General features: G+C 49.4%; 1 protein-coding gene across 2 annotated transcripts in view; it reads left to right on the forward strand.

Moving 5' to 3' along the window:
• Nucleotides 1–23,610, forward strand: part of LOC104384738 (gamma-aminobutyric acid receptor subunit beta-4) — a 79,919-nt gene that overhangs the window by 44,429 nt on the left and 11,880 nt on the right. For both annotated transcript variants that reach the window (XM_086619402.1, XM_086619403.1), the window contains exon 4: nucleotides 6,911–7,131. In XM_086619402.1, coding sequence (XP_086475528.1) covers nucleotides 6,911–7,131 — 221 coding nt within the window. The remainder of the gene's footprint in view (nucleotides 1–6,910; nucleotides 7,132–23,610) is intronic.

Genomic DNA, 23,610 nt, shown 5'->3' on the forward strand with positions numbered 1-23,610 from the left:
TAGTAAGCATGCATGCTTCTGCCTCTGGACGAGTTTAGTACTGGAAACTCTATAGGTCACAGCACAAAGGAAAATGATCTGACCCAACCTGCCAAGGATCTGCATCTCTCAGGAGCTGTGCTGAGGGTTTACAAAGCAGCCTGCCCAGGAGGGACACTACTGGTGACTCTCTGTTGGAAGATGGAGCTTCTGCCTTGCAGCAGGATGCTTTGTGTCCTTGGGCTATTCTTTCCTGTTAGTCTCTTTCTTTTACGACTTGGGCTATATTTTCCACATTAATGCCTAGACCTTCCAAAATACCGTTAAGCTCCTGACTTCATGCTTTTGTAACAGCAAATTCCACAGGCTCTGAAGAAAGTTATTCCCATTACTTTGCCTTCAGTCTGTTCTTGAGCAACCACCCATTGCAGAATGTCAGATACCGTCATCATATGGTTTTGTTCTGTGTTTAACCTGTGCAACAGTTCTCCCCTCCTTGCTGCTTCCTGCCTCTGTCAGAGCCTTCCTACACTACTTTGGAGAGTGCATGTAGTTATTTGTGTTCTGCTCAGTAACCCTTAAGTACCTGAAAGGGGGTGGGGCTCTGTAAGCTTGAGTAGCATAGAGTTATGATTATTTACTCACTTAGTGCAAGCACTACAGGGAATCAGAAACGAGTAAGACTGATTTGTACTTGTTTTAAAGTGATGTAAATACAGCGGAGAGCTGAACTGTGAACTCACTACTGCAAGATTACAGATGCCAAATGCTGAATATTCTGAGACAAGGCAAAGTCTCAGAAGAGAAACTGAGTATCTTCAATTAAGAAGGTATCAGCTTTGGCTCAGAAGATCCTGAAGCCTAAGCCTCAAATAGCCGAAGAATTAAGTATCACAGTAGCCACCCTGTTTTGCTTATATTCCTCCCTGCTGTTCTCTTTACTGTTACTGAAGACAGGATACTAATGTAGACTTTTGGTCTGACACAGTACAACTGCGTCTCTAAAATCAGCACAAGCACACTTGTAAGAATATCACTTGGGACATATACCATGTTTGTGTTCTGCATGCTGACAGACTGTGCAGGAGAAGGGCAGCTCTTTCTGGGGAAGAGAGGCTGCTTAATTTTGGGCCCCTTGTCTCACTGCAGTGAGCAGGAAGGGACACACGATGCTATCCTCCAAAGGGGCATTCTTGAGCCTCGGGACTATAACAGCATGTCACTGTGGGCAGAGGAGGAGTGTCTTAGGTGGCTTTCCAGTTAAAGACTGAAGCTGCTCTCTGCAGAGTGCTGTCCTTGCTGCTGACGTGCCTTAGCTGCTCCTGCTGTTCTTTGATCTGCAGACAAGGAAGTTCAGGTTCCCACCCTGAACTGACTTCTGAAGCATAGTGTCCCTTGGTGGTCTGTGCACACCCCTGCACGCTGCTCAATTCATGTGGCTGGCCCACAAGCAACTGGCCACATGCCTGTGTGTTGTGGTGGCTTCAGATAGTATCTGCTACTCCCAAGAGCTCCAGTTTCTTCCTGCCCTCTGGTTTGTCTATGCTTCAGTGGCAACCAACCTGTGCTCACAGCACTAGGAGTGACCCACTCCCCTATATTAGTTCCCTTTCCTGGACCCACATGTCCTCTCACTGACTTGGCCTCCTTAAACTTTGCCTTCCTTTGCACAAGTGGATTTGTTTCTACTAGGCTCAGATCTGGCATCTTCTTCCTGGGACACTTCTGCTCCAAGAGGCAGCTTTGGTTTCCTGTGACAGTGGGCTCATTTCTACTCCCAGGCTGCACAGAACCAGCGCAAGTGGGGAACGGTCCAGGGGAGTCCAGGTTTGCTTTCTAAGGATATGTGAGCATTGAGCTCTCACAGGGGCTCTGCAAGATGGAGGCGGAGGGGCTCATCTGGTAGATGCTAATGAAGATGTTAGGAATTCAAGCCCATGAAAATTCATTTTTGAATTCATACTACTGGTGCCAGCTTATTTTCCTTCTTGCTATGCCCCAGATGCTGTTCCCTTAGACCCTGTCCTCTGAGAAACCGGGGAATCCCTGTGCATACTTGACTGAATTTGTTGCCTCTGGGGTTCTGCAGGAAATACCTTCGTCCATACATGCCCCCCTCATGTCAACCTTTCACTGTTCAGTCCTCTTACATCATCTTTGGTTTGGGGTCTCTGCTTAGTTTCAGGAAAGGCTGTAATTATCAGTCTCCTTCTCTTGTCTGGAGATGGATGCCAGCAGCCTGTCCTCAGTAACTGGTAGGATGCACTGTCATTTCAGCATGTAAGGTCCCCAGGTAAGCTTGTCTTCCTTCCCCAGGGCTTTTGTGGGTCTCTAAGTGAACCGTCCTCCCTCCTTGCAGGGAAGCACCTCTGCAGCACAGGAGTCTGCTGGCTCCACGTGTTGCTCTCACCTCTGCTTTGTGTACGTCACACGCAGCAAGAAGGAGGAGAGAAAAAGGGAGCAAAGTCTTTGCGAAGCCCGGGAGCAGGGGCGGCGAGGGGGGCTGGGACCGACAGCTCGCAAGAAGCCGCTTGGCAGAGCAGAGCGAAGGGAGGCATCTGCAGGGGGATTCCCACGGGGACGGTCATGTTGAGCAGCTTTCCAGCAGGCTCAGGTTCCATCTTGGCCTTGCAAGGGGCTGAAGGGGAGCTGGAGTGCTGAGCATGGTCCTGCACGCCCCCACACCACCACCTCGAAAGGCAGGAGTACCGCGGTAAATAAAAGGGCTGGAAGTAGCGTTGGAGCTGTGCAGCTTGTGAGCTACCGGATACTCGACTCCTGGGACAAACTGAGGGATCCGGCTGCCGCTGGGCTAGCAGAGATAGAGGAGAGAGGAATAGCTTGTTTTGAAACACACAAGCTCTGTTGACATAAGAGGCATGTGATTTGTAGGTCAGTGAGACTGGGCGTCTGGGTCTGAAACAGGCTTTCCCCTTGCCAGCGCTGTTTACTACAGTTTCAGCTTCCTGCAGTGGGATGCTGGTCAGGGTAGGCACAGGCTGACGTGGCCAGTGAAGCTACAGCAGCAAAATCTAGCTAGAAAAAGTTTGCAGGTATCTTTGGAAAGCTTGCTTTTCCTGGGGGTGGAAAACAGAGGACCAGGTGGAGGCATGTAACTTCTGGTCACGTCCACCTTTCAGAAGCCCTCTTTCCCTTGTCCTGGCTTGTGTTTTTTGAAAACGGAAATCTAAGTTCATACTGAACGATTTCCAACCTGCATGGGGCTTCTGATGAGGAGTGGTATCTCCCTTCCTTCACACTTGCCTCTCCTCCCCCAGTAGCCACCAGACGAAGCAGGAGGTTGCGCAGGGTGGCCTGGCACATGCATGCTCCCTCCAGCGTGGGTCCTGCCTTTTCTCCCTGGCACAGCAGGTGTACCTGGCAGGGAGAGCTGGGAGCTCTCTGCAAAGCTTTCCTGGCCTTGCCACAGCAATGACTGGCCATGGACAGACTCTGGCCCTGCCTGAGCATTTTATGGTGCTGCAGAAAGACCCAGTGGAATCCCCAACAGGAAATTTGGAAGCATTTTTGTTGTTACTGAAGCTGCACTGGTGCAGTGTCGAGAGGGTCTAGGCTGCTAGTTTAGAGGTAAGTGAAAACTCATATTTGCCTGCACCGCCTGCTTGCTCCTCCATCAGCAGCAGCAGAGACAGCTGCTTACTGGCTATGCATGCAGAGAAAGCCCCCTTGCTTATCCCTAGCACAGGTGTCAGGAAAATTTAGCTATGTTGTCCCAATAGAGTGCTCCAAGGGTGAGCCGGAAGGAAGAGCTGGAGGGGTGCGTGGGCTCCAGGTGTGTTTGGTTTTATAGCTCTTCATTGAGCCAACTTTCTATCTGCTGGTGATGCTGGGAAACCCAGCTTGTGGTATATCTGTGGCATGAATGTCTCTGGTTACTGGGAGGTTTGGGAAAGCCTCATGTTAGCCCAATGACAGATAAAACCCTACAACAAAGGGATTGTCATTCAAGACTTGGAGGAAAATCAGGCTCATTACTTCTGATTCCTGAACTTACGAACCACTGCATACATTGGCTCCATCTGGCCATTCTGCTTCTATGGAACAATGTCACCCTTGGTCATTATTTTATCTGCCTCTGAAAGGAAGGCTCTGATTAAGATCTCATCAGCTTTGGAGCCTGGCCAGGTGCTGATGCGAGGGTGTCACTTGGGTACTTCATAGTTGCCTGACCAGACTATGGGGTATAAAGGGGAAGGCAAGCTCTCTGCTTTCTCTTCTGAGTACTGGTCCCTCTCACTTGCTGTAGTGGACCATATTAGTGCTTTCTCCAGCCTCCTGGTCTGTGCCCTGCCCTCTCCCAGGGGCCTGGAGGCAGAGCATCCCTCTTTCCCATAGCTCCATGCTGTGCCCATCAGTACGTCAGCGGCACCTGTTGTCCCAGGGAGGACCGACCTCTGTGAGGTGGATGCTCGTCCTGCTCTTTTCTTTCTGCCCAGAAATCCTGCCCACCATTTAACAAGGCGATGGGGTAGGGAGAACAGGGAATGAGAAGTGAAGCACAGGAATCAGCAGAGAGAGGGACTGAGGGAAACCTCAGGCACTAGATGAACCATGATTATCAAGTGCTCCAGACTTCCATGACGCTGCCCAAAGAAATCTATTGTGCCAAGGAGCCCAGAAAAATTGGAGAACAGAGCTCAGCCCAGGGCTGAGCTGGCTGTTCTTCCCCAGAAATGTCTCCACACCTGAAGAGCATCATCGACCTGATGGCTAGGGTGTAGGCTTTTACTTCTGCACCCTTCTGAGTTTGCTCCCATCAATCCTGGAAATACATAAGAATGTGTTTAGAAGATGTACCTCTTCGGTGCTAACGACTGTTCATGTTGTAAGCAGCTTGCCCCTTTTGACTCCTGGAGATTGGTGCCACCTCTTGTCTGCTGCTGCTGCTTGAAGGCTGGCAGGAGCCTGCAATGACAGCAGGGTGGCCTGGTTAGGGGTGAGGTGTTCAGGATTCTGTCAAGGATTAGGAAAATGCAGGTCAGTGAAGCAGCTTGCCAAGATGCGTGGGTGGAGTTCTCAAAGGGGCAGAAGGGAAACGATGCCTCTGTAGCCGAGTTTCCCACAGGCAAGGAAAGAGTCTGTGACCAAGGAGGGTAGGAGGCTCCAAGAACTCAGAGGCTCCTCTGTGCTCTCACAGCAATGCGGGTCCAAACACCCTGGGAGTGGTACCGGGGAGAATGTTTCCTTTGCAAGGTCTTGAGGAAAATGAAAATGTTTATGCCCCTGAGAGATGGACTGTGAGGCTTCTGAGGCGGGATTTTAGCAGTCCTGTATAAATCAAAGCAAAACAGTTTCTTGGCTAGAAAGCTGTCACTGTGTTTTTATTCTTTTCAATATGACACAGAAAGTGATAGCTTTCGTATCCAGTCTACATGACAAATTTACTCTGTGACCTTTTGGGTATGCATGTGGGTCTAGATTTCTGAATCACAGTTAGATACCCGAAAGCTGGCATATCCATAATGTAGGATTATTTGAGCTTGTTTTCAGAGGTGCTAATCAAACCTGGCTTCGAGTGAAGTCAGTGGGAGAAGACAGGCAGGCAGGATGCCTCTGTGCTCAGCTGAGATGTTAGTGCATGAGTAGGGTTCTCACCAGCCCCTTGCACAGAGCTGCAATTTGCAGAGGAGAAATGCCCCGTCATGCAAATCCACGTGGTCAGGAGGATTCCCGTGTGGCACTGTGGGTATCTGCTTGGGAAGAGACAATGTGTCTCTGGCCCCACCTGTTCTAGATCCTTTGCATGCATTTGCAAAAATGCTTTGTATTTAAGGACGTGTAAAAAATCACTGACTTCCATAAGGCCACTGTCAGCAAAACTTGTGACCACTTCCTAATCCACATCCTGTTATTTTAATGCTAGCTGGTTTATCCTCAAAAAATCTTGGCTCCTAGCCTATTTAAGACCTGTTGCGAGAATGTTTTCTGTCATTGGTGTGTACAAGACACCTTCCTGTACTACTTGTTTACCTGAGAAGAAATAATTTTTCTTCTAGTATGGTGCCACAATACTGTGTCTCTGAACAAGCTGATCTGGGGCCTCTTGATCTCCCTGAGACATGCTGTTGTTATCCAGCAACTAGTAAGGTTTTGCAGAGCTACAGCTGTGGGCCACCAGACAGCTCTCCCTGCCCTCTACAAATTTCTTGTCTTAGAAGCAGTTTTAAGTGTCAACTTTTTACTATCGAACAGGAGAGGAGCAGGAGATATGTATGGCATTGTGCTAGCTGGGGATGGTTACCGAATGCCCCTTTACTAGTGGATCATGCTCCACTGGTGACAGGTTTCCTCCACATTTGTCCCTTCCTGCAAATCGCAATGAACTCCCAACTTAGCTCATACAACAAGGTGAGTGCTAATAGCTTGTCACAGATGGCCTGGGTTGACTTTGAAACCTTGGCCTCGAGGTGAGATTCTCCATGTGCCCTTGGGAATCTCCAGAGTTTCTACTCAGAATAAAATTGGCTTTTACCAACTGTGTGATTACAAGCAGTGGCTGAATGTGACTGCGTTGTGTCCAGACACCTTATGTGATTTAATTGGAAGATCAATCCTTGAAGTCTTTGCCACGGTGTAGCCCACTGTTGATTGACATCCTTTAATGCTGTTGTAGTCCTAACTACTACTAGTTTTGCAGCCGAACTCTAAGAAGGCTGAGACAACATGAGTGGGATGTAGTTTTCTCTGATTGGAGCCATGTAATGCCATTTTGTCCCCTACAAAGCTCTGACTTGTTTCCGTTTTCCCTGAACAAAGCACGGTCTCTCCAAAGGGGGAAGGTGTGGACACAAACATTTGGGTGCCAAGGAATTTGGAGACCCAGCAAAGGTCACAGCAGCAGCAGTAGTGAAGGGACTGAGTTATGTCCCCACCCTGGAGCCAGGCTGACGTTTGCATGTTTCTCTCCCAGGACTACACCATCACCATGTACTTCCAGCAGAGCTGGCGGGACAAACGCCTGGCGTATAATGACCTTCCTCTCAATCTGACCCTGGACAACCGGGTGGCTGACCAGTTGTGGCTGCCTGACACCTACTTCCTGAATGACAAGAAATCTTTTCTGCATGGGGTGACAGTGAAGAATCGGATGATTCGGCTCCATCCTGATGGGACTGTTCTGTATGGCCTGAGGTAAGTCTAAGGGGAATCTTGGCTGGTCGCCGTCGAGAATGACATCTCATCTAAACTTGCCCCATTTCCAAAGATATTCTAGTAAGGCAAGGACCCAAAAGCCCAGAAGATAAAATGTTGCATAGTTTTAAGTATCTGTTTTTTCTCCAAGGTGGAAATGGTTGTTTCCTTCAGACCTCCAAAGTTTCCTGTGTTGCTATAGACAAATATTGGAGATGGGAATAGTCTGCTTTGACCGTTTCAGGTCACTGTCATTCATGTTGCATAACACTTCCATTCGAAACACTCATTTTCAGTTGCTTATAATTTTCTGCAAGTTTGGCCTATGGAGATGAGACTTCGTTACTCTCGTATCTAAGGCTGAATTTCTGTGGCATTTGAGTCAAATCACTTCAGTCATTTTTGAGTATGAGACAGGAGACGTATTTTTGTACTGTTAAAAAAATGTCTCTTTATCAGAGCAATTCTGAAGATTGAGGCTTGAAAGTTGATATGGCACACACACATGGGCTTTTCTCGAAAAGTCGGGAGACGCCGAGGGAGTGAAGTGACCGCCCCCCAGGAGCCGGCAGCTCTCGCGGGAGACGCTGACGTGTCCTGGGCATTGCCAGAGCAACGGTGGTCCCTCCCACCCCTATAAAAAACCCAGGAGCGCAAGCGACCAGGAGCACGAGCGAGACCTGGCGCGGCAGTTCGCGAGGAAGGGCGCAGTCAGTCAGTCAGGCTGCTGTTCGAGAGGGAGGTTTAGTAGTCGGCTGTCACCTTCTCAGAAAAACTCAGCCATGGTGACCACCCGGCGGAAGGCGAAGACCTCCACACCTGGCAAGAGGGATGTGGGAGCGCAGACAGAGATCCCACGGAGGGACATGGCTGTCCAGGTCTCAGGCTGTAGGGAGCGCCTGAGCCTCTCCATGGTAAGTAGTGAGAACAGCTGTGTGAGGTGTGACCAGCTGGAAGATCTGCTAATCATGGTTGCAGAGCTGTGGGCAGAAGTAGAAAGGCTGAGAAGTATCAAGGAGCCTGAGAAAGATCGGAAGTGTCGGGCACTGCCCGACCTGAAGCAAGAACATAAACAGGAAGACCCAGAAAAGGCAACCCAAAACAAAGGGCATTCTGATTCCTCACCCCACACAGCAGAGGACAGTAGATCAAAGGTGAACCATGAATGGAAAGAAGTCCATGCTCAGGGCAACAGGCGACCCCCCTGCTCCTTGCCTACCTCAGCTCCCCAGGTGCCCCTGCACAACAAGTATGAGGCTCTGGAGGTGGAAGGCCCGTCGATGGATGGTGAAGCTGAGGGACCATCTGCATTGGAGGTGTCACCAGGGTCAGAGAGGGCTACCCGTTGTATCAAGACTGCCTCCACAGGGAAGAAAGGAAGGGTAGTAGTTATAGGCGACTCCCATCTGAAGGGGACAGAAGGTCCAATATGCCAGGCTGACCCTGCTCTGAGGGAAGTCTGCTGCCTCCCTGGAGCCCAGGTTAAAGACGTTGCTAGGAAACTTCCTAGCCTGGTACAGCCCACAGACTACTATCCTTTACGACTCTTCCATGTGGGTGGAGACGAAACCAAAACACAGAGTCCACGGTTGATCAAGAGGGATTTCAGGACCCTGGGACAGCTGATAAGAAGATCTGGGGCACAGGTAATCTTTTCATCCATCCTTCCAGTTGCGAGCAATGACACTGGAAGAAGCAAGTCCATTCAATCAATTAATAAGTGGCTCTGTGGCTGGTGTCATCGCCACAATTTTGGCTTCTTTGACAATGGCATGGGTCACGTGGCACCAGACCTACCAGCACCAGACAGAACTTGCCTTTCTCAGAGGCGAACGAGGGTCTCAGCGCAAAAGCTAGCAGGGCTCATTGACAGGGCTTTAAACTAGATTTGAAGGGGGAGGGGGGGGAATATCAAGAATGATAAAGATATGCTGGAAGTACCTGTGGAACAGAAGAAGGGAATTCCAGCCGCTCCAGCCAGGAAGTCAGATTCATCTGGGGCCCAACTTAAATGCCTTTATGCCAATGCGCACAGCATGGGGAATAAGCAAGAGGAGTTAGAAGTGTGTGCGCGCCTGTTGGGATATGATCTTACTGGCATCACGGAGACGTGGTGGGATGAATCCTATGACTGGAGTGTCAGAATAGAAGGGTACAGGCTCTTTAGGAAGGATAGGCAGGGGAGGAGGAGGAGTTGCCCTCTATGTCAAGGACCAGCTAGAGTGCATGGAGCTGCACCTGGGGATGAATGAGGTCCCGGCTGAGAGCTTATGGGTTAGGATTAAAGGCAGAGCAGGGACAGGGGATGTAGTAGTAGGGGTCTGCTACAGACCACCTGACCAGGAGGACTGGGTGGATGAGGCCCTCTACAGACAGATAGGAGCTGCCTCACATTCACGAGCCCTGGTCCCCATGGGGGACTTCAACCACCCTGATATCTGTTGGAAGGACAACACAGCAGGGCACAGGCAATCCAGGAGGTTCCTGGAATGCATGGATGATAACTTCCTTCTCCAAGTGGTAGAGGAACCAACGAGGAGAGGTGCTTTGCTGGACCTTGTTCTCACTAACAATGAAGGGCTGGTGGGGAACGTGGCGCTCAAGGACAGCCTTGGCTGCAGTGATCATGAAATGGCAGAATTCAAGATACTTAGAGAAGCAAGGAGGGTACATAGCAGGCTCACTACCCTGGATTTCAGCAGAGCAGACTTTGGCCTCTTCAAGGATCTCCTCGGTAGGGTGCAATGGGACGAGGCCCTGGAGGGAAGAGGGGCACAAGAAAGCTGGTTAATATTCAAGGATCACCGCCTCCAAGCTCAGAAGCGGTGCATCCCAACAAAGAGAAAGTCAGGTAGGAACACCAGGAGGCCTGCATAGATGAATAAGGAGCTCCTGGACCAACTCGGACACAAAAAGAGGGTTTTTTTTGTATAGGGGGTGGAAGCAAGGACAGGTAGCCTGGGAAGAATACAGAGCGATTGTCCGAGCAACCAGAGATCAGGTTAGGAAAGCTAAAGCCCTGATAGAGTTAAATCTGGCCAGGGACATGAAGGGCAACAAGAAAAACTTCTATAGATATGTCAGTGATAAAAAGAGATCTAGGGAAAACGTAGGCCCTCTCTGGAAGGTAAACAGGGGACCTGGCTACCCGGGATATGGAGAAGGCTGAGGTTCTCATTGACTTCTTTGCCTCAGTCTTCACTGGCAAGAGCTCCAGCTGCACAGCCCAAGTCACAGAAGGCAAAGGCAGGGACTGGGAGAATGAGGAACCGCCCACTGTAGGAGAAGATCAGGTCCGAGACCATCTTAAGAACCTGAAGGTGGACAAGTCCATGGGACCAGATGAGGTGCATCCACAGGTCCTGAGGAAACTGGCAGATGAAGTTGTTAAGTCATTATCCATCATATTTCAGAAGTCGCGGCAGTCTGGTGAAGTTCCCAATGACTGGAAAAGGGGAAACATAGCCCTCATCTTTAAAAAGGGGAAAAAAGAAGACCCAGGGAACTACAGGCCAGTCAGTCTCACCCCTGTGCCCGGCAAGATCATGGAGCAGATCCTCCTGGCGACTATACTAAGGCACATAGAAAACAAGGAGGCGATTGGTGACAGCCAAGATGGCTTCACTAAGGGCAAATCCTGCCTGACTAATTTGATGGCCTTCTATGATGAGGTTACAGCATTGATGGATAGGGGAAGAGCAACTGACATCATCTACCTGGACTTATCCAAAGCATTTGATACTGTCCCACACAACATCCTTGTCTCTAAACTGGAAAGAGATGGTTTTGATGGATGGACCACTCGGTGGATAAGGAATTGGCTGGATGGTTGCACTCAGAGTTATGGTCAACGGTTCAATGTCCACATGGAGGCCAGTGACGAGTGGTGTTCCTCAGGGATCGGTACTGGGACCAGTGCTATTTAACATCTTTCTTGGAGACATGGACAGTGGGATTGAGTGCACCCTCAGCAAGTTTGCAGATGACACCAAGTTGTGTGGTGTTGTGGACATGCTGGAGGGAAGGGATGCCATCCAGAGGGATCTTGACAGCCTTGAGAGGTGGGCCTGTGAGAACGTCATGAAATTCAACAAGGCCAAGTGCAAGGTCCTGCATGTGGGTTGGAGCAATCCCATGCACAAGTACAGGCTGGGCAGAGAATGGATTGAGAGCAGCCCTGAGGAGAAGGACTTGGGAGTGCTGGTGGATGAGAATCTCAATATGAGCCAGCAGTGTGTGCTGGCAGCCCAGAAAGCAAATCGTATCCTGGGCTGTATCAAAAGAAGTGTGGCCAGCACAAGGAGTGTGTCCCCAACACAAGGACACGGAGCTACTGGAGCAAGTCCAGAGGAGGGCCACGAAGATGATCCGAGGGCTGGAGCACCTCTGCTATGAAGACAGGCTGAGAGAGTTGGGGCTGTTGAGCCTGGAGAAGAGAAGGCTCCGGGGTGATCTTATAGCAGCTTTCCAGTACCTAAAGGGGGCTTACAAGAATGCTGGAGAGGGACTTTTTACAAGGACGTGTAGTGACAGGACAAGGGACAATGGCTTTAAACTGAAAGAGGGCAGATTTCGATTAGATCTAAGGAAGAAATTTTTTACATTGAGGGTGGTGAGGCACTGGAACAGGTTGCCCAGAGAAGTTGTGGATGCCCCATCCCTGGAAGTGTTGAAGGTCAGGTTGGATGAGGCTTTGGGCAACCTGGTGTAGAGGAAGATTTCTCTGCCCATGGCAGGGGGGTTGGAACTAAATTATCTTTAAGGTCCCTTCCAACCCTAACCATTCTATAGTTCTATATCTAGTAGGGGAATGGTCCTCCGTGAGGAGGCTTTATGTTGTGTCTGGAATAAATTAATGTAGGTAAGTCCACAGCCTTTGAAAGTGCTGTGCTTGCGTGTGGTGGAGGTGGCAAAGGTTGGCCTTACTGTATTATCTGGATAATTGGAGATACCGGGGTAGGTGAGAAAGTTAAATCGAGCGGGCAGAGGGCTAAAAGAGTTTGCAGCTATAGGTAAGAGTGCAGGTTTTGGATGCTGCTGCTTAAATCTAGGCAATGATTTTCCCAATCCTGTATTTGTCTGCTTCGAGCTTTTCTCCTAGGTTTTGGTTTTTTCCTTTTTGACTACCGAAATTCACAGCTGGCTTTTCAAACCTGCCTCCACATTCACAAATGATTGCGATAGCAGCTCTGGGCTTACGTCTCAGTGCAGCAAAGGAGGAGGAAAGACCTTTCTCCTTCAAAGAGGGTACACCCACCCTTCCCATTTACAGTATCAGCTCCTCTGCTGCTTCGTGTTTTGTGGCAAAGTCTGACTTTTTATGATTTTTTTTTTCCTCCTTTTTAAGTAGCAGGAGTGTTTTGGGGAAGGCTGGGTCTAGGCATAGCAAAGTAGGAGGCTGCCCAGGGCATCATCCTGCCATGGCAGCAAGGTGGCTGTGCCCAGTGCTTTCTCTATAGCAGAGCCCTGGGAAGCCAAAAGAGCAGCAGTCGCTGCTGGTGTTGAGGGACCGGCTGCAGTACGTGGGTTGATGTATGCACTGCTTTTTCCTTCCAGTTAGTGGGTGTCTCTTGCTCCAGGCCCAGAGACAGTAAAAGATGCAACAAGCCCAACTGTGTGACTCTGTCCTGGTTCTGCCCCTCCCTTCCTGGGACAGGTACCTTCTTCACCTTGCTACCTTGGGTCAGTGATGTTGTTTAGTTGATGCTGCCAGGGAGCCGTAAGCCGGCTTTACTGACCCATCAGAAGTTTTGCAGCCTTCCCACAGCTGACTACCCCAAAATGCCCTCATTGTGTTAAAATGAGAGTGGAGGCTAGGCAATAAGATGCTTTGACTTGGGGTAGGTGGGAGAATAAATTCAGCCTGTTGGGAAAAAGGGGGCAGAGTGCTGTTAAGCTCAGGCTGCTCTTCACTGCTGAGCCAGCCCACCTGAGCTTAGAGCTGCCTCCCCCAGGCTGGTGGGAAATCTTTGCACACACCTGCACAGCAAAAGCAGCAGAAATGCTAGTATATTTTTATTAGCTGCCATTTAGTCAGCTCAAATTATGAGCACTGTGAACCCTGCAGCACAGGTGACAGGCACGGAAAGTCCTTGGAGGGTTTGCATTCAACCTGGCTTGGGCTGGGACACTGCACTTTCCCTTTCCCTTTCCCTTTCCCTTTCCCTTTCCCTTTCCCTTTCCCTTTCCCTTTCCCTTTCCCTTTCCCTTTCCCTTTCCCTTTCCCTTTCCCTTTCCCTTTCCCTTTCCCTTTCCCTTTCCCTTTCCCTTTCCCTTTCCCTTTCCCTTTCCCTTTCCCTTTCCCTTTCCCTTTCCCTTTCCCTTTCCCTTTCCCTTTCCCTTTCCCTTTCCCTTTCCCTTTCCCTTTCCCTGGAGCCCAGCAGCGGGGAAGGGAGCTCACCTCCCTCACCTGACTTCTGAAAAATGGGTGAGATGAGGAAAATTGCATCCAGGCCAAAAGAAAGAAAATGACAGCTGTTTGCCCCCGTTATTTCCAGGGCCATAGTAAGAGCTGCCTGTGTTGTTTTAACTTTTGGCTGGTTTTCCTGGAAGCCACTCTCTTGCCCCTGGAGAAAATGGCAATTGCAAAAATGAAGCACTGAGCAATGGCGGCTTCTGTTCCCGAACTGTACCTCAGGTCAGAATGGCTTTTACTACCCTGAAAGCACTGGAGTTTTGGGGGACGAGCCAAGGGCTCTGAATGCTCAAAGTCCCTCTAGCTTTATTCGTAGCAGGACGGGCAATGTTTTCTTTAGGGCTGCTTTCTGTACTGGCTCCTGCACCTGCGATTTTGCTGACAACAGAAGTGCAGGTGCAGTTCTGCAGGTGTAAATAACTGTGGTCCTCTTCAAAAATCCACAGCCACGTGCACAGCAGGCGTAAGCAGGTAAGAAAACAGTCATTGAATATTCACCCGTGTTCCCTTTATCTTTGTAAAAATGCACCCACGCTTCTCTTGCAAACAGGAAGAAAAGTGCAGGTCTTCCCGGTTTTGAAGCCTGTCGTTGTCTTTTCCCACATTTTTTGGAAGGATTCATAAAATGGAGTTGTCCTGATGGAAGAAGGCCAAAGGAAGCAATTTCTGTTTCTTTTCCTTTGTTTGCATGTTTGATTTTCCCCGAGCGCGATACCGCAGCTCTGCTCCTTCTCCTGCTACTTTCTTGCCAGCCGCTTCCCCCTCCTTTGAGCTGATCCTGTAGCAAAGTGACTCAATCATGCTATTTGTGGCACAACAGTCATTTTTCTTTCTAGCAGCCTCTGATGTCAGAGACCAGGGAGGACGGTACCCTGGCAAGCCCCTGCCTACAGCGAGTGTTCCGGTGACCGTCAGGATCAGGCTTAAGCGCTGGATCGGACCCCGAGGTCCAAGTTAGCTCACACGGAAGCCAATGGGTGTTTTATTTCTGACTTCAGTGAGAACAAGATCAGGCTTCCGATAACTTGTTTGCATGAGTAAACGAAGCCCTTTATTCCTCTGCTCTACTCCATTGTGAACGTTGTGTGTCAGAAAAGCATACACTCGTTTTTGGTAGAATTAGCAAATTAGTGGATGAAGGGAGTGCAGCAGATGTAATACAGCTACATCTTAGGAAAGCATTCACTACAAAAGCTTACTCCAAAATTAATTCACACTGGGCCAGGATTAAAAGCTGCTTGCCAGGTCTCCAACAAAAGGAAGGCATCAACAGCAGCAGGCGCTGCCGGGGCAGCTGTGCTTGGGCTGCTGCGGAGCTGGAGTCGGGGCTGCTCTTCCCTACCCCCTTCCCCAACCAGTTTGCAGATGGTATAAACCCCAGAAGGCCAAATCAGAGCCTGGAGCCGGGATCCAGCCCAGAGGGCACTCTTATCTCTGCAAACACGGAGCAGGGTGTGCGGTCTGCGGTCGGAGGATGCAAACCGGTGGAGACAACTGGGCTTTTAGGAGGTGTAACCTAGCACAGTGGTGCCGGAACTCACCCAGCCTCTGAACACCTTGCAGGAATTAAAAGTGCCTGTGAAGCGTAGGAGAGCTGGTCACCTGTGGCACATGGCAGGAAAGTGCTAAAATGATGTGGAAAGTCTGCAGTAGGAAGGGATGCTTAAAGGACCCTAACCACAAATACAAAGCGATCAGCCGTTGGATAGTGGAGGGAGATGGATAAAAGAGTGAGGAAGACCTGGATAGTACTGACTGAATTTAATATGGTCATGGGTTAGGCCGCTCCGGCAACTAAACCCTACACAGTCCCTCTCTTACCCTCCCCCACCCCCAGGGATGAGGGAGAGAATCAAAGAGGAAAAAGAAAAGAGACTCGAGGGTTGAGATAAGAACAATTTACTACTACCGCTACCAATATATATATGTACGGATATACACAGGATAAACATATACAAATGAGTGATGTACGGTGTAATTGCTCACCACCCCTTGACCAAGGCCCGTCTCGTTACAAAGCTGCAATCCCGAAACAGATAAAACTCGATACCGCGATCCCGGATGAACGGCAGGCCCCGAGACAGAGAGCGAGAGAGAGAGAAAACACTCTGAGAGCCCGAAAGTGAGAGTCCCAGAAGGGCAAAAGCCCTTCTTTCCGGCTGTCCCTCACTTTTACACTGGGCATGATGCTGCATGATATGGAATACTAATTGGCCAGTTTGGCCTCAATCTTAAGTTCAGATACAAATCATAGGGAGAGTCGTGGTCCCCTTGTCCCGGCCATGCTCCCCCCTATCCTGTTGTGCTCCCGTACACTGGCAAGAACACGGCAGCTGAAAAGTCCTTGAGGCCTCAGTGCCAACTACAAACACCAGTGCGCTGACAGCGTTCTTAGAGCGAGCCTCTGAAGCTGCTAAAAAGAAGAGCTAACTCTGTCCCAGCTAAAACCAGGACAAATAAATTTTTCCTCCTAATGGCTTTTTGTCAGATATTGCATTGGTTTCATCAAATTTTAAACAAAAAAAAATTAGAGGGAAATTTTTCATTTAAGAAAGAGCATCTTAGAGATTGTTGCTGTTTCACTGCTAATTTTATGTAGAGAATTTTTCACTTATGTCAATATTTCCTTCACTATTTCAAGAAGCTTTACTACCACTACTGACATTTGAGAGAGACAATCATCAAAGGCTTCCTCTGCACCTCCAGAGACTGTCTAGTCCACCCCTGCCACAATATTCAATAAGCTTTACATTATCACACATACAAGCTATACATTATGGTCTGAGATTTTTATTTCCTTTTCTAGACCATGTAGCACCCATTTAGTAGTGAAACAAGCCGACACTTGTCAAATGCTGATGTCATCAGCATTTTGCTATCTGTTTTCAGAGACCTAAAAATAGAAACTGTAACAATGCTGAAATTCTCATATGGTAAGTCGAAATCCTATTTGAAACCAACTTTAAAACATCCTTCAGGGAAATCTTGAAGCTATTTGATTTCATTCTAATTAGGGACAAAAACAGATTCCAGCAGAACAGGTGTTCTGAGGAGCCCGACTACATCCCTGAGCTCCCAGGGGGAGTGGGCAGGCTGGGATGCTGGGAAGCAAGCGTGAAGCTGGGTGGACAGCAAGCAAGATGCAACGCCTGGCTGGTGAGGAGCCCGGGTGATGTAAACTGAGCAACTGAAAAACTGCAGAGGAATTTGATGACAGAGACTAAATCCTGTGCAGAGAGAACGAGGGATCTCCTCCTGCAAAGGTGGTAGTGGTGGTGGGCAGCACGTGTGTGTGTTTTGTGGGTTTTTTTACTCCTGCCCATGATAGTCACTGCAACGAGGTGTGGTTTAGAGATGAGGTAGTTTGGATGCAGGCAAAGGTGTCAAGGTATAGCGGGGCTCTGAGGCCAGTGGGAGGTCCCTGCGATCCTCATCAGTGTAAACACCTGTTCAGTGTTTAAAGCAAGAGGGAAAGAATCGTCATATTTCAAACAACTCAAAATGTGCAGTTTTAAACTGAGAGAAGCTGGGCGTATCTGCTTTGGCAGCACTTAATTTCTGCTTTTCATGAGGGTAAGTTCCCATCAGTCAGCTGCTCTCTGCAAGGCAGTGGTGCCTTTGCATTGCAGCAAGTGACTGCTGACCTGCTTGTGGGCCAGACCTTGCTTCTGGGCAAGGCAGCAGCCAGAGCACCACTTCTGACTCACCTTACACAGGGAAGCAATGCAGGTTAACAGACATATGCCAAGCATCCCACCTGCTCGCCCATCCAACACTAGGTCAGAGCCCCCCATGCCACCCTGCTGCGTGGTGCCTCCAGGGATGCCCTACCTGCTGCTCATGGCTGGGGCTCTGCTGGAGCTCATCTTGGGGACTTCTACATAGCCCCCATCTCCAGCCTGCCTCTAAATCAGGACCCAGCCCTGTCTGTATTACATTCCCCAGGTCCTAGCCTGGGGTTATTGGGTTCTCCAGCTGGTAGAAAGGTTTCTCTGGCTCCTGTCTCACTTGAAGCTTGCTGTTTGAAGCCATGTCCTTGTTCTCTCCATGGCTGTTATGCAATTTCCTGCAGAGAAGATGGCCTGATGGGTCAAGACTGAAGAGTTTTTTCTGTACTGAGACCACTGAGCAATTTTCTTCTACCATCTCACAGGCCAAAAGGGAAGAAATCCGCAATTTTCCCTTCCCCTTCGCTCCCTGAGAGAAGTTTCTCTGGAAATGTGAGAGATGATTCAGGTTCTACCCTGTCTCTAGCAGCTTTGCCTGCTCCCCCTGCAGAGCAGGCAAGGGCAATAGAAATCTCTCCTTGGCAGCTTGGGTGCAAAGAGTTGGGCTTATGTCCAGCCAGCCAGCCCCTCGGAGCCAGTCTCGCAGCCTTGTACTGCTCCCATCATGGAGCTCTGCTCTGGGCCAGCTCCTTAGCGCAAAGATGTGGAGGTGGCAGAAGAGCTCATTAGGTAGGTGAGGGGGAAATGAGAATTTAATTAGGAGCTCAGCTCCCCATTTGAGGTTAAGGACAGATTCCCTTCTGCATTTTTGCCTCCTAGGGTCAGAATAAACCTGATATCCTAGGTCCAGGATGCTAGCTGGAAACGCTGGGAGGAAGTTTAATAATATGGAATTTTGGAATAATCTTGGAAACTGTGGAAGAAATTGGAGCTCGCTAAAACAGGATAAAGCAGCAAGCCAGAGTTGCTTCTCCATCCTTAATGTTGCAAGAACAGAGGCAAGCATCACCAGGGCCTGGCTGGAATTGCTGCCTGTGCTCCATCTATCAGTCTGACTTGTTTATTAGCTCCTCATAGATCACTGCGATGGCTCGTGTGCCCTGAACCCCCGGCTCACCCCGACAGCACCTCTTAGCCTTCCTGTATATCCTATCCTGGCCACAGGTCTGAGCTCATCCCTGGACCCTGTCTGTTCTTTGTCAAATCCCATAGGTTTAAGTCATGGATTACTGTTTTATTAATTCAACTTCATCCCAGCCTGATAGTGTTGAAGGAAGAGACCTTCCTGCTCCATCAAGTGCAGGTCGCTGTTGTCTGAAGCAATCGTAACAAATGTTCCACTTGGGTCTCTCTTGTCCCCCAATCCAGCTGACAACTTGCTAGATGCACAGTGCATGTGGAATAGAATAAAGAGGCCAAAACAAAACTTTTCAGCCAAGGCAACCCTGCTTTGTACTCTCCCACGATAGAAAAATGGTTGATTTAGGTGACTGGTATTAGTTTAGAAGAGCTTTTTTTTTTCTCCCTCATCTGAGTGCAGTGCATACTGCTATTTATCAAAGGATGCCTATGCAAGCACAGACGCCTTTGGAAAGAGAGTGACCTTAGCAGGATTGTGCCAAGGCTTATGGAGTCAGTTTTAGGCAAACAGACACAAGTGGAAAATGTTCCATATCCTTGCTTTGCTCTTGGTTCTAACACGACCTCCAGGAGTTCGCAAAGATCAGACTGTGTTAAAAGAATGGCAAAATTCACCATGGGTTTATAAATCCCTCCAGGCCCTTCGAAGTTTGTGCTTACTGCCAGGCAGAAGGTGACATTTGCCAACATGTTTTTATGACTGACTTTGAGAATGTACAGAGTAAAAATTCAATTTTGTTTTTTTTTCCCCATGTTCAGCAAAACAGCAATTTTGCCTCTCTCTCTCCTCATAGTCTCCAGAATTCCCTTACGAGTCTAACTCGCCCCATGGGGTGAGCCTGTACAAGTCCTGCAGAACCCGAGCTACTTCCATCGGTTCTCCTTATTGCTGCAAACTGCTGTGAGCTTTGGGAGTCTATCCCGGGGGTACAGGAGCATCTTCAGCTTCTCACGAGATCTGAAATCCAAAAAAGTTGCAACCAGCAACTTAAAAAAATGTTTATCTTTTGCTGTGAGAGTGTTTGTGTTAGTCCCTGTGTAGTGACACTTAATTCATACTTGCAAAATATCCTTTGAATTAGGAAGGCAATGGTGGGGATATTCGTACTATACTCATCCTATTCTCATCCATACTGAATTTTAGACAGCATCCTTTCAAAGCCAAAGGTATCAGCGAACGCTTCTGGGCACTGGACATCAGCAGCTCATATAGCCCATTTGTTTCCTGGTTTTGGTCTGTGTCCACGAACAGTCTCTTGGGCATTTCCCAGGTAGAGCACAGCAAGGCTGGTGACCATTCTCAACAGACATTTTGCATGCAGCCAGACTCTTTTTCTGGAGGGTAAGAACTGAAGTGTAGACAAAGGCTCTTCTATACCAATTGTCATTGATCCCAGAAACAAGAGCCAGGCATGTTTAGTTTGCTGGTATAGACACAGTTAGGATGCAGACAGTGCAGTAGTTTATTCTGAAGTATGAGCTTAAGGGGAAAGGGACTCCACTTGCTTTATGAACCCCTCAAAGGTAGTAGTATTCCTCTCTCCCACTCAGTCCTCCTTAGAGAGTCTGGACCCGCTCCTTTTGAAATCAAATGGTATTTTGAGGAAGTCATTTTTTTACTCCTTACATTTGTAGCTGGTGATTTTGGTTCTCCCAACACACTGGAGATGATCTAGAGGAAGAATGGACACCTGAGGGCCTTCAGACCTGAAGTTTGGTAGCGGGAGATCTGACTGGAGCAGGAGCTGAAAGGGCAGCTACCTTGGAGGTGGCCAGCAACAGGATAAGGAAATGGAAAGAAGACATTCAACCACAGCAGGTTTTAATAGCAGGTCGGAGCTGTATGCTGCTGTGTGTCTGTGAACTTACACAATCACTCTAAATAAGACAGAAGAAGCCATTAATAAGTAAACAGCAGTGGGGAGGATCAGAGAGGGAATGAAATGGCTGATGGTGTTCATGTGAGAGAACTGAAATATTTGTGGAGGACTGATGGTTTGCAGAAACTTGAGCATTCCCTTCTGAGCTGCAGCTCTGGTGGGACAGCCCTCTGCTGCTGCCGGGCTCAGCCTGCAGAGCAGGCAGCAGCAGGGGCACGGCAGGTTGAGGCTGCATTGCCCTTCCTGTGCCAGCATCTGCTTTGTTAATGCAAACTTCAGGTGGGCAGAGCTTTCCTCATTGCAACAAATAGAGACCTCGAACTCATCTTGTGTGTCTTAGAGCTTCACGGCTGCTTTTCTAGAGATGGTATCTACCTCCCCTGGGGTTGAGGAATGCTCTCCAGAGCGAGGTATCCATGCTACTTTGGCTTATGCTTGGATCCACTGGGTGCTGGCAGAGAAGGGGGATCTCCATCAGCCCACAGCCTGCCAGACCAGCTCAACATCTCATGAATGCCTGTCCCTTTTTTCCTTTTTTTTTTTTTATATATACAAACCATATACAGTGGTTTCTCCACAGCTCTGTCTTCCCCTAGATGAACTGTGTCCACCTGCCAGCTGTGCAGTGGAGTAGCAGGGCAGTGAGGACTTGGCTGCTCCATAGTATGACTGCCTACAGATGTCAGGAGAAATGATTAGGGCCAAGAGAATGAATGCTTTTTTTTGTGGGGAAGAAGGGGTAAAGGTTGTGACATGAGAGGGAGCTGACTGGGGGGCCCATGGGGTGGGCAAAGATTGGAGGAGGAAAGGGGAACTGGGGATGGAGTGGGGAGCGGTGGCCAGGCGCAGTGGCTGGAGGGAGCGGGACTGCTTCGTGGAGCGCACGGTGCAGCGCGCAGGCAAGCCTCTCCCCTCCGACGGGCAGTGTCTCTGCGAATCGCCGTCAAAGCAGATAAAATTTCATACCACACAAATTTTTGAATTTAAAAGAGGAGGGAGGTTGGTAGAGAAGCGGGAGAAGAGAAGGGGGAAGGGATAAGACACAGCTTGGCCAGGCGCCAGCGACTCTCGCTAACGCCACGGGGAAGGTGGCATCCTTCCTCAGCGTTCCCTCCGGCCCCCGCGCTCCCCGCTCCCTTTCACTTTGATGGCATCTCCCGGAGGCAGCACACTCCGTCTAGAGCTGTTTACAGGGCAATGGTTTGTTCTCTGTCTCCTCATCTCCTTTCTCACAGAGTGAGTATCCACTTCACCTCTGCTCTCTGTCTTTTAACCTCTTGTTTTTCTCCAGCTCTCCTTCCCCGGGGTGCTTTACCCCTTGCTTCCCCTGATCCCTCTCCTCAGCTCCCTTACCCTGTTGGGCTCCTGTCCTACACTATCTGCTCTCCTGTCTCTCATCGCCACTCCCGCCCATCAGTGCTCATGCCGTCATCACTCTTCAATCCTCTCCTTGTTTTTCCACCTCTTACTTTCCTTCCGCCTTTATTGCCTATCAGCCCTACTGAGACACCCAGGAGCTCCTCGGTGTCAAGCCTCCCCATCTGTCCATGTCCTCCCCATGCTGTCTTTTATGTGTCAAGCAAACACGTCTCTTCACACAACAGCTGAGAGCATATCAAGGTAATACGTTTATACCTATCAAAGCATGAAGCAGAGGTTGGTCCTGTGGTCTTCTGGACTAGTGATGGCATGTGCTGTGACCCACAAGGTCGCCTGGGTGCCTGAGTTTTGCTACCACTTCCCTTTGGCTGCAAGAGGTGAGTGGAGCCACTCATCCCTTTATGAGTCCCATCTGCTCATGGTACAAGCCACCAAAGGAGCTAGAGAAATCTCTTGTTGGCCTCTCCAGGAGCAAGTGGATGTTGAGTCGGTCACAGAGGCCACAGGCAAATATTTCAGCAACAGTGACAGGTGCTGTGTAAAGTAATGACAGGGTTGTGATGCTGTGGGTCACCCATGGACTTCAAGCAGCGTATGGCAAAGGGAAGCTGGTCTCCAGAATGCTTTTCCAGATCTGAACTCTAAAGAGTTAAACACTCCCTTGTTCTCTGGGATGCCACTTGCTTTATCCCAAGTAGAGCTGGTTTATCAGGGTTTAGGAAGCCCAGAGGCAGGACCTGAGCTAACACAGTGCCCCAGGCCAGCTGACCCTGGCATCTTTTCATGCTGCAGGAGCCCCACATATGGGTGGTCCCACGGTGCCAGTGTCCCTTGGCTTGCCAGGTGCACCTCACAGTGGGTGCAGCACCGCAGCTGAAACGCTCCTGTCAAGCAGGACAGCCATGTGCAGCTGTGCTACCTCTGCTCCGAAAACAGAACAAAACCTTCACCCTGCATGGTCCTGATTCTCACCCGTGTGAGCAGCGTTATACAGGCAGATGACCAGAAGTTTGGGACCTGCAGCCAACTGAGGTATCTCTGGAGGACGCTGAGCTGTATGGTGTGGATACACCTGCCCTTTAAGCAGAAGGAAAGAGAAATTCTCTGACTTTTGAGGACGGGTGCCCTCTTAATCTTGTTTTTCTCCTTTTTGTCCTACCTGTCCTGAGGTGCTCTTCTTTTTGAATCAACAGGGCTAAATTCTGCCCTGATGTAAATCTCTGCTCACACAAATTGGTGTGATCTTGCAAAAACCATTGGAGTGGCTCTGGATTTATGCTGGCTGTTAGTGTGAGCAGGATTTGGCGCATAGAGCTTGGTAGCCATAGCTCACTGTGCCGTGCTCTGCATTTCCAACCAGCACTGCAGGTGATAAGCAAATCCTATCGAGAGGCAGGAGGGTCCCTCTCGAACAAGAAGAGTCTTCCCCTGAACGTCCTTTGTGCGGCCAAGTTAGCCAGCCAGGCTGCAATTTTGGGATGGACACTGTGGAAAGGTTTTAGCCCACAGGGTCCCACAAATGGGGTGGAAAATTTTCACTTAATACATTTTTGCATCTCACACTTTAGGGAAAACAGGAGAACGCATTTGTAACTGCTATTTCCCACGGGTGCAGTATAATATATACAGTATATGCCGTGTGCAGCATAGCGGGTGAGTCATACCCGTTCGTGACTCTTTGGTCTCAGTGCCTGGCCAGGGCAGGCTCTGCATCTGCCACTTTGGGCTTTCCTGGCAAGGTGCAGCTCCCCCCAGGTGTGCTTTGGATCTGCTCCTCCACTGTGGTCTCCGGTGCCCAGCCACCCTGGTCCAAGAGGACTAGGGCGGAAGAGACATTGAGTTTCCAGCAGCCTTCCCAGAGAAGCCAAACCGGGAGGCTGTAAAAGCAATGCATGCAATCCCAAAGCCACGGGGATAATTTTTACGTGGCTCCTGT

This window comes from Tauraco erythrolophus, chromosome 13, assembly GCF_009769465.1.
Source record: "Tauraco erythrolophus isolate bTauEry1 chromosome 13, bTauEry1.pri, whole genome shotgun sequence".
NCBI lineage: Eukaryota > Metazoa > Chordata > Aves > Musophagiformes > Musophagidae > Tauraco > Tauraco erythrolophus.